Here is an 11711-nt window from a genome sequence, read left to right as displayed (position 1 = left end):
AATAGTAGTTTGACAAACCTTGGTTTTCAAGAGGTATTTTATATTGACATTTGCTGTCACAAATTTGCTGTCAGATTTAGTCGCAAACCGCACGCAAAGTGCACACAAATGTGTCGACACCTTGTTACGGAAAAGTGTAGACACGGCGACGACACTTTGTTTCGAAACAATTCTAGACACATTGTGTGGACTCTGTTACGACACATCTGACATTTAGTTACCACTTTGTGATTCTGCGACTGGAATGGTTATATGGGTAGTCTTAATGTAAGAACAGCTTCCCGTGGAACCTTCTTACCATTTTAAAGCTGAAGAAAGTTATAATCTCAATAATCTGTATGTATTGTACTTTTAACAAAAGAAAAAGAGTGGTACCTATACCAAAGGTTGAACGACGGTTGAAACTTGTCAGCTAAAAGTTCTTACAGTCCATTATAACGTACGTTCATTAAAATCCACCAATATAAAACGTCAGCAATACATGTCCAAACAGCAACCCTAACTGTACATCGGTGGACCTTATTACAAAAGGCATAAGGTCTAACAATGTACAGTTAACAGTCTGCGCTCGAACCCCGAAAATTTTCGGGTTGAAAGGACTCATATACCACGATACTCGAGTCATATACGCATACCCTGGGCCGCGCAACAACTGCGGGCACGTAGGAGACAGGTGGATATCCCCTGCGCTTCCTCAGAGCTCGTGCACAGACTTTACTAGATACCTCCAATATACGAGAGTTCTACCGCGCCCATACATTTTTCTTAAGTGAAGGATAGCAATAGGGAGTATTACTGCAATGTTCTGCCGCCAGAGTGCAGCACTAATTAGTTTAGTAAACCATAGAGTAACTTATATATACTACGCCTTAAATTTGACAAGCTTTCACTATGACATTGATGCATCAAGGCGGTTTGTTTACAGGTGGCCTACCGAGAAACGCGAAAATCGAAATTTCTTTATCTGCCTCTCTATCGATCGAATAGGCAAAAATGATAGAGACGCAGAAACCGAATTTTCGATTGTCGTATTTCACGGTAGGCCATGTGATTGACCTAGTGACGCCCTCTACGCAGAGTTTTGTGTAATATTCCCTATTAAAACCGTGCTAAAAGAAACTCATGTTTGAATAAAATTTGATAAGTCTTCACTAATCTGTCTGTAATTTAGTATGAGCCAGTTTTAATGCTTACTCGGTGTCGATTTCGACCAATAATTACCACTTTGACAGTTGTCAAAAAAAGTATGTAGACTATAGGCCACTCGTGGAGCGCCCTAATATCACACGTGTGATACTAACTCAATTTGGGTCGTAGCGACAGTATCAGACGTGTTACTTCAGATCAATATGGGTCAAATTGCTTTGCATCAATTTATTTTATGGTGGTCGTTCGACGGGTTAAAAAAGTTTGAAGATATAAATAGAAGTAGTCCTTATTTACAACTGACAACGCGGTGTCTTTTATCCACAAACGTACGTTATTGACCGCAAGACGCACACAAGCTTAGTTATCAAGGCATGTGAAAGTGAGGTAGAAAGTGTTGGTATCTCACTCCAACCCGAGGAGCCAGTTGATGCCCTGCGCGAGGAACATGACGAGTGGTTGCCAGGCAACCAGCCAGCGCAGCCAATCAAGTAGCTGCCCGTAGAGGAGGTGCGGCCGGTCCCAACTAGTGTACTGTTAAGGTTGTCAAACGATAGATGGCGCTGTGACGTCCTGCATCGCGCTATCAAAGTTTTTCCTTTGAGCGTATATAAGGCTGTTTAGAATCGAGTCGTGTGACTTTCACTTCATGGATCGAAAAGTAAGTCGAGTCGTGGAACCCGTTTATTGTACATAGGTAATTTCGAAAAAGGGCGCTAATAGCGTCCATTTTTCACGTCATTATCACGTCTTGTCAATAATAGTATGTAAAGTGAGTTAGTCAGATAGCAAGTGTTGGTATCATAATATTCATAGGTAATCCAGTCTGAGCCACAGAGCCATAGTTCAGTATGCCTGCCTGTCCTTGTCCACCTACCCTTTCTTCTTATCTTTGCTTTGTCTTTTCGTCTGCTTTTTTTTATTACCCTATAGCAGGGGTCTCCAAACTTTTGGGAGGGGGGGGGGGGGGGGGGGTGTGTATCTGTTTGCTGCTGTTAGGGCTGAACACCTGGAGCCTGGCTCCCGCGGGCCGGATTGGACCGCTGTCGGCGGGCCGGATTGGAACGCTTCGCGGGCCGGGGTTTGGAGAGCCCTGGCCTATAGGAGTGTCCCACTGCTGGGCAAAGGCCTCCCCTCTTTCCCGCCATTTGGTCTGCCTTTATTTATTTAAACTTTATAGCACAAAAGAAAACTTATCGTACAAAAGGCGGACTTAATGCCCAAAGCATTCTCTACCAGTCAACCTTAAGGCAAAGCAGAGAGATTGCCTTTCTTAGTTGGCATTAATTTTTTATCTGTCTTTGCTACCGATCGTCTGTTTTATGTTTGTCCTTCATTCTATCTTAATCTTTATGTCACCTTAGGGATCATCCATTAATTACGTCACACGAATTTCAAGGTTTTTTGACCCCTCCCCCCTCCTTGTCACACTTGGTCACATTTTGCAAATCCCTCCCCACCTGGTGTGACGTCACATTTGAGGCAATTTTGTTTTCAACGAAATCGGTAATAGTAACTCGGCATTATTTTTTTTTATGAAAAAAATTTTTTGGTAAATGAAATATTAGTCATTTTATAACACAAAACCAAATAGGAACGAAAATTACTTCCAAAAACTCATTATTTAACTGTACAGCGAATAAAAAAATATAAATTAATTTTCGGTTACTGATGAAGTTAAAGTGACGTCACAATGTTAGTGACTCCCCCCTCCCCCATGTCACAACAAGTCACATTTTCTTGACCCCTCCCTCCCCCTAAACGTGTGACGTAATTAATGGATGACCCCTTATCATCATGCAAGTTGCCATACGAAAACTAGTTCATTATTGCATTAAAACAAGGTATAAAATAAAAAGATGTGTATAATACTTATCTTGCAGTTGATGTGAGTTTCGGGATTAGTAAAGGATACGGGTTGGTGAACATCCGCTTGAGGTCGACGCGCTCGCGGCAGTACGGGCAGGTCTGCTTCTTGCCCACGATGCACCAGCCGCGGATGCAGAACTCGTGGAACACGTGCCCGCACGACAACTTGTACGTGTTCTCTGTCACAATACAATACAATTATTATAATTAGGTGCATCAACAAAAGCTGGCCGTAGATGCGGCCGGTGTCAGTTAGTCTACTTAAGGTTCCAGTTTGACGATAGGTGGCGCTGTTAGATTCTACATCGCGCTATCGAAGTGTTTTCGCTAGTAAGGCTTTTGGGAATTTATTGGAAAAGGCGCACTGCCATAAGGCATTCTCTCAAGTCAACCTTTGGGCAAAGTAGAATCAAATTGTTTGACTTCTTGGATCGTGAAGTTTGACGAGTCTAGTTAACGAAGCAGTTTATTATAATTTTATTGTAACTATATTACGAGTATAGTGCGTAGTATACGTGTGACAGTTGTCTCGAAACACGATAAGGGTTGGTAAACATCCGTTTTGGCTTTAGATTACACTATTTCTCGAACCCTATTCCCCTTTTGCTGAATACAATTATAGTAAAATAGAACTATATGTACTTACCTATAACGCCCTCCTCATTAACAGCTACTAAAAGTTTGTCCCCGCATACAGCACACACGTCGCTTTCCAGCTGCCGCGTCGGTATGCCTTCTTGTGTGTAATACTGCAAATAAAAACATTGTGTGAGCAAAAGCATTGCTTACATGGTTATCGCATTGCTATAGGTTCGCACGCCGCACCGGTGTGTGAGACAGTACTATATACACGTACATTACATAGCGACGTCTTGCTAAAGCCAGGGGTGCGAAACTCCTGACTTCGGCCAAACTCAGCTCCGCTCGGCTCAGCATTGCTCCGAGCAATTATTAGGGTTGACACAACTTGACGTCCCTTTGCGTGCACGACCATCACAGATAAGATAATGACCTAAATTTTGACAACCCTAAATAGCCGAAAAAGGATTATGCCATATATTAGAAAGGGGCAGCATGATTCGACCCTGAACCGCTGTCAAACTTCGGTTTAATAGGAAGTTTCCTTTCTGTACGGTAGTACTATTATTTATTCTGTGCTAAAGCGTAGCTTACCCCAATAGAGGCCGCCATCTTGTCCGCGCAGTACTCAGCCACGTCGCGGCCCAGCACGCCGAAATACAGCCCGTAGAATAGAAGCACCATACCCACGTCCATCCACGACTGTCAATTAAAACAGATAGGTATTAGTCAAATCTTAAGTTCCCGTGGGTTCAGGTTCTTCTCCCACTCTCACTGAGCGTAAGCGTGAGCGAGATGGCTGTACGTGCCCGGGATAGCGGGTATTAGGTTTTTGAATTCTACTTTCTGGACGGTGCCCATAGCCACATCGCTTCGTGGGTTCTTAAATATGTAATAAGTTGCTGTTGTTTATTGTTGTTTATTCTCTTTGTGTTGCTTGTTTTTAATTGTAATTTTTGTCTGTTTTTTGTGTTCTCGTTAGTATCAGTCTTATGTTAGTTATAAGTTATGTCCCTACCGAAAATCAGCGCTGCGGTTTGCCGTGGCATTTCGCTGAGTGGGGTCCTTTTTTCTTCCGTTCCTTTTCCTTTTCTCTTAAGGGGCCCACTGATTACCAGTCCGCCGGACGATATCGGCCTGTCAGTTTTTCGGAACTGTCAAATTTTTGTTCTAACTGACAGGCCGATATCGTCCGGCGACCTGTTAGGCAGTGGTCGGCTTTAGGGGCCCCACTGATTAACAGTCTGCCGGACGGTATCGGCCTGTCAGTTAGAACAAAATTTTTACAGTTCCGAACAACTGACAGGCCGATACCGTCCGGGGGACTGTTAATCAGTGGGCCCCTATATGTAACCAACCATGATGAGACGTAAATAAATGTATTCTATTCTGTTGCTGTTTATGACTCACCTGAGGTTTAGCACCGAACAGTAGATTCACTCCGAGGAAAGTGAGCATCATAATAACATATCCGATCACGCCGATACAACAGCTAATTTTGTAGATTAGGTAAAACCATTTGTACACTAGTCTGTGGAGAGAAGTTTTGAGTTAGGTTTTGAGGGCCACAAATAAGTTCTGGTTTTCTCTCTGGGGGTGAAAACAGAGAAGCAAATGACTTTATACAGATCGTAGGAAATCTCTTTCTATTTGTCAACTTGAAATGGATCTATGGTTTATGGTTTCCAATTGGTTGACTGAACACAACTAGAGTATATGTTAGATAAAAATATTTAAAAAATCGTGAATTTTACGATTCTAAAATCATATGCGCTTATAAAAAATAGTCACGATCAACAGTTGACGGGAAGTAGTTATGTATTTAATTTTATCGCATTTCTTACTAATTTTCCTTAAACATAAACCTCCTCAAAGGTCCTCAAAACCTTTTTTATTAGATATTTTTTACATCAATCATTATGTAAGATTTCATTGCAGGTGACCTTACACTAATGCCGGCTGTACACACTCGTCGAGAGCCCCCGAGACAGGCCGAGAACGACTGTGTTCATACTTCTCCCTTCTTATCTCGCTGTTACTCGTCACGTCTCGCGCTTCTCCGATTGGATCGAAGCGGTGCCGAGACTCTCGGCGAGAGGCTCTCGACGAGTGTGTACAGCCGACATAAGATATTCATCACTGACCTAGGGGTAGTAGCGCTCATGGGTTTAACAGAGCTCTTTCTCATCACAAGCCCTGTTAGTAATGTGAATATGCTCCAGATGATGACGAACCGCCACCAGTGGCTCCGAGCGCTCATGATTAGCGGTATGCACCACATCGCTATCATTGTGAAGAACTGTTGAAGAAAAGAATAGTCTACAGACCTGGTAAAAATAAATGAGACATGGCTATGTTATCAGGTTGTCATCTCTCTAACATTAACATGTGTCATGTCACCCTCTGTTGTTCTCATGTATAGGGTCCCTATACATGAGAATAACAGCGCCCTCTCGACAATGATCAATTGATCATATATTACTGGTCATGCTTTCCCTCCTATTTATATCTTTAAGTCGTAAATGTGACTAGCCTGATAGCGGTCATACGCACCAACTTACAGTATAAGTAGAATAAAGGTGTTTTAGGCATGGAAATGGGGTTAGCCAGTCGAAATAATTATACAGATGTAAATCCTATGAATAGTGTAACAATTTTTTTTAATGGCCCGGACACAAGTCCTTTAAGTCAAATCCTATAAAACACAACTAGAAACAGTGGAAACCTATACTGGAGCCATCTATGACACCTTTGACAGTTGCCAACCCCATTATGCAGTGCTGTTCAGTGAGCTTTCTAAGGGCCACTTGCACCATCCCACTAACCCGGAGTTAACCGGATAAACCTGGAGTTATCATAGTTGCCAGTGCAATTTGACACTGGGTTAACAGTTTAACTGCTAAACCCTGGGTTAGTGGGATGGTGCAAGTAGCGTTAACAGGGTTAAAATAGAAACATACCGCATAAGACCTATAATGCCGCTTCTTCCACTCAACGACTATGATTTGTGCCACAATGAGGGTCCCGATGAGAATCAGGATCATGGTGGTGTGCATGCCCTCATGTCCCTTATGCAGCTCGTGCAGCCTCTGATGATCATATCTAAGGAAACATGCCAATAAGGGTCAATATGGGTAAGTGTGGACGTCGGGTAAGTAAGGGCCAGTCACGCCTTCACATTTGGGTGAATCAACTATTGTAGAAAAATCGATTTTTCAAAAACCATGTTGATTTTTTTACTTTTTTGTTTACAATACTTAATATGGATCTAATAATGCCCCTGTAATAATAAAATTAAGAGGAAGACAAAGCCAAAAAAGATTCATCACAGTAGACTTGAGGATGTTAATAGCTATTTTAGAGCACAATACAGTAATAACATAGGTGATAAATTTGTAGATGTTAAGAACAATATAACTGGCAACATGTGCAATATTAATATAGAGCATAGATGGATTAATGTTAGGAATATATTAAAAAAGGAGCCGAAGTAATTTTAAAGAAAGAAAAGATTGTTTCTAGGAAGAAATGGCTTACTGCAGAAATTATTAAATTAATGATAGAAAGAAGGGAATATAGAAATAAATCTGACGATGGCAGTATAAAGGAATACAAAAAACTGACCAATCAAATAACATTAAAATGCAGGGCCGAGAAAGAAAAGGAGGTGTTAGAGACGTGTGACGCAATAGAAAAATTAATAAACAAAGGAAAACTAGACCAGGCGTACAATACGGAATATGAACAAGAAACCCAAAAGTAAAAGCACAGCAATACTAGACGAAAATTGACAAATTTAATACTATTAATTAACATCGATATAGTCAACAGATGGGTAGTATATTTGGAGGATTTGTACAAGGGCCAAGAAATGACAGAAGGCGATATAGAGCAAGAACAAATGGTACCTGGAGATGAATTGGGGCCAGAAATACTTAGGGATGAATTTGACAAAGCACTAAACAGAATCCAAAATGGTAAGGCAGCTGGTATTGACAACATATACATTGAATTTATCAAGCATGCAAACTGTGAACCAATAGTTGAAAAAAATTTCAAATTACTAAACAAACTCATTTGACTGGTCAAATCCCTAAAGATTTTAAAATAAGTAAAATTGTAGCATTACCAAAGAAACCTACCCTTCTCTGTGAAGAGCATAGGACACTTAGTTTAATCTCACAAGTGAGCAAAATTCTTCTAAAGATAATACATAATAGGATCAGATGATCTGATGAAAATTCTTCTAAAGATAATACATAATAGGATCAGATGATCTGATCCTATTATGTATTATCTTTAGAAGAATTTTGCTCGCTTGTGAGATTAAACTAAGTGTCCTATGCTCTTCACAGAGAAGGGTAGGTTTCTTTGGTAAATCAGATCCATATCAGAAACTTATATAGGACCAGACCAATATGGATTCAGGGAAAATAAAGGTACCAGAGAAGCAATTGGCCTTGAAATGCATATCGCATTTATCTATTTAGAGAAGGCCTTTGATAAAGTCTCGAGGCAAATGATGAGTATTTTGAAGGAAGCCGGACTGGATTTTAGAGATAGGAGAGTTATTTACCAACTGTATAAGGAGCAAGAAGCATGGGTGGAGATTGGAGAGGAAAACGGAAGTGCAAGAATCAGGCAGGGTGTCAGACAAGGATGTCCACTTTCACCACTAATATTATTTAACATATAATATAGAGTATGCAATCAAGAAAATCAAAGAAGCTGACAAGGGTGGGGTCAAAATTAATGGGGAAATAATTCACTTTATCCAGTTTACAGACTATATCGCAGCATTTGCAGACCTTTGTTATGGCACAACAACTTTAAAACTATCATAGAAGGCAAGATAAAAGCAAAGAGAGGCAGGCCAAGACGTAACTATGTAGATCAAATCAAAGAAAAAGCTGGTGTCGTGACGTATCAAGAGGTCAAGGATATGGCATATGAGAGGGAGAAATGGAAAATACTCCACCGACAAGAGGATACCTCTTAAATTGAAGAAAAAGAAGAATGCCCCTGTAAACAGAAAAGTAAAAAAAAATAACATAGTTTTTGAAAAATCGATTTTTCTTTGCTAGGGAGTCTAAGGACACAAATCAGTGTTCTAAAAGTTGTTTCACCCATTTTGGCCTGTTTACACATTCATGTTCACTCTTGTAGCTAAAGTTATAAAAGAAAGATGAAGAATTAAATGTGTGAATGTTTTGTCTTGTACAAACAGCAACACTCCTAACTGTACATCGGTGGACCTTATTACAAAAGGCATAAGGTCCACCAATGTACAGTTAGGAGTGTGGGCGATGGTAAAACTTCTTGTATGTGGCACATAGATATTTTGAATTTGCTTCAACACATTTTCTAAATATGAGGAGTATATCACAAGTTAAAAGGGACTTAATATATTTTAAAATACTTATCAAAACCAATTTATTTGTATTTGACTTACAAACAATTACTTATCTCCAAAAATATACATAATGCTTTTGTACTTCACTAGGACAAAGGATAGGTATATTGAATTGAGATAGTAAACTAATCCAATTAGTTAAATAATGTTATTTACTCTAGATCCAGTTTAATGTACCTGTATGTCTGATAGTTCATAATACATATGATGTATGTACAGTTATCGTCAAAGTTTTCTAAACTGTGCCTTATCTTAATGTACTGTCAGCTGCAGAGAAAAGCTACCCCCTCTCTGATAGGAAACAAGGGGATTCCCCATGTTACGTTTTTATCCTTGTAAGACCCAAGTAAGTTTTTGTGCTTTTGAATTTGGAACTTTCTTTCATTTCTATAAGAGTTCAAAACTCGAATTTAATTTGTACTTGTACAAATACGCGGGGACTTACGAGGCTATATTATTGGTCCCTTTATTATTTTATTTTGACTCTTTATTTTAAGTATACATCAGCAACAAGGATACATTTACTCTTTAGCTAGACATAATTTCCATTACAATAAGGTTATAAAATATATAACAGCCCAGTCGGCATATATTTATGTTAGCATTACCAAAGCAAACAAAAATCAATGACTCTCCAACACGTTCTAACTACCGTTATTTACCTGAAAAAAGTTATTAAAAAAGTTGCACTCTTACCTCAGTTTTTCTTCAGATGTTAGTTCCTCGTAAGTCTGCAATTAGAAAGCTTATTAGCATTCACAAAAACAGTAAATTAAGGAAACCTTATCAAGTTTTCAGGTTGCTTCACCTTGTTCGGATCAACGGGCCGGTGGAGATCCATATTTAATGTTGTGTTAGTAAAATCAACGCACTATAGACTAATTAACATTTATTCTTATAAATAATGTTAATAATTACAACAAAATTGCAATAATTTTGCGTGTTTATTGGAAAATTAAACGTAAGCCGCTGATAGCAGTCGTCATTTTGGCAAGTCCGACAAATGTCAAATTGACAGTAGCACGGCTGACACATGTATGGCTGTCAGTTACAGTGTTGCCACTGTAGATTAGTACGCTTGATTTTAAAGCTATAACAGACTACCGCACCGCACCGCGCCTATGGTGCGATGCGACGCACGTATCGATAGAGTGTAAGGTGGTCGCAATACATCAGGTAAACTATATGGCAGGCTGTTTGAAAGCTACAGTTGGTTGGAGTACTTGGAGTCAAAGCAAGTGCTAGCTCAAAATGCGAACTTCGTGCGCAAGCACCACAACTTCTACCAAATAAGTTATATTCGATAATATAAGTGCATCCCTAACTGCAAAAAAAGCTGTCAATGTCACATTTGACGTTCCTGTCGGGTTTTTGTTTGGCATGCATCGAGGAATTAGTTTATTTATTTTAATAAACTTTTACATAATATATTGACTATGTGTTTATTCAACAATGTGACATATATACTGAGAGTTTTTCTCTAACAAGGCTCAACAGTCAACCATGCCGAATAAAGGTAAATAAATCTCGAATATCCCTTTCCAAGTTGTGTTGTTGTGGATTTATGTTTACATGCTATATTTGTGATTGTTATTGATATGTATTATCCCTCATGTTCCTATCTTATATTTAAATAGTAATACTTATCAGTTACATGTCAGATAATAGACTCAGGTACCTTTTTGATGTACTAAAGTTACTAAACAAAAACAACATATCCATGTAATATCTTTTTCGCAGAGCTCAACCGTACCCAGGTAGCGGAGGTCAAAATAGTGCCAGTGGTTCAAAATGTGACTCCAAGCAAGACTACAGCTGGAGCCGTAGCTGCAAAGGCTGGTGTAACCAAGGTAAGAGGTTATTTCAAAAGCAGTTGCTTGTTAAAAAATAAGTTTTTAGCTAAATTTTCGTTTTTGGTACAACCTTTTATCGCCGACTGTGCTTTTCTTTCCCCAGACAACTAATACTCATCAAGACTTTTCTATAATCCACAAACACAATTAGGTTGCGTTGTTTTATCACAAGAGTTCCTATGGCAATTATCTTGGTTTAGATAAAGTGTCATTCTATGGAACTTGCTAACTATGTAAACAAAAGTCACTAAAAGTAAATTCATCAATCTTTGACAATTTCAATATAGTGGTTTGTTTACATAGTTAGCAAGTACTAAAGTATTTGAACAAATTAAATTATTTCAGAAAAATATTTTAATTTGTTTTTTATCAAGTAGAAACACTACTATATAAATTATAAACTGAAATAAATGTCATATACTAAGAAAAAGTGACCAAGGCTTCCAGTACTTATACTTTAGTATTGTTGGCAGCGCCATCTCTCTCGCTAGCTCAGTATCACATGAGTGATCTAGTTCGAAGGTTCGAACCATATTGTTCTACCTTAGAGATGGCCAGGGGGCGCCATAAGCCTTCAGTAAGAAGTGCATATACTTGGAAAATTTGACCGATGCCGCTGTGACCCGGTGGCCGAGTGGCTTAGGCATCTGCCGCGATAGCAGAGGACGCTGGTTCGATTCCACTGGGGCACTGGAGGCCTTGGTCACTTTCTTAGTATATGACATTTATTTCAGTTTATAGTTAGCAAGTTCCATAGGATGACACTTTATATACAGTGTGTTACTGACCATGGGGCTTTAAATCCAGGGCTCGATTCTACTCGCTAAACTGAGCTACTTTTACTATGGCAC

At 39.4% G+C, this 11711-nt stretch overlaps 2 protein-coding genes across 2 annotated transcripts in view; one reads left to right on the top strand and one right to left on the bottom strand.

Moving 5' to 3' along the window:
* Positions 1-260: 260 nt before the first annotated feature.
* On the bottom strand, positions 261-10021 carry LOC134795030 (E3 ubiquitin ligase Rnf121). Its single transcript, XM_063766879.1, has 9 exons — positions 9816-10021; positions 9704-9738; positions 6555-6696; positions 5739-5893; positions 5005-5125; positions 4189-4296; positions 3662-3764; positions 3062-3194; positions 261-1672 (listed from the first exon to the last, which is right to left on the bottom strand). Exons 1-9 carry the CDS (start codon positions 9846-9848, stop codon positions 1552-1554), a joined length of 951 nt encoding a protein of 316 aa, XP_063622949.1. The 5' UTR covers positions 9849-10021; the 3' UTR covers positions 261-1551.
* A 365-nt stretch (positions 10022-10386) lies between these two features.
* Positions 10387-11711, top strand: part of LOC134795211 (uncharacterized) — an 82528-nt gene continuing 81203 nt past the window's right edge. The window contains 2 exon segments of the mRNA XM_063767043.1: positions 10387-10523; positions 10748-10857. Coding sequence (XP_063623113.1) covers positions 10511-10523; positions 10748-10857 — 123 coding nt within the window. The 5' untranslated portion in view covers positions 10387-10510.

This window comes from Cydia splendana, chromosome 11, assembly GCF_910591565.1.
Source record: "Cydia splendana chromosome 11, ilCydSple1.2, whole genome shotgun sequence".
NCBI lineage: Eukaryota > Metazoa > Arthropoda > Insecta > Lepidoptera > Tortricidae > Cydia > Cydia splendana.
This window is presented reverse-complemented; position numbering and strand designations above follow the sequence as displayed.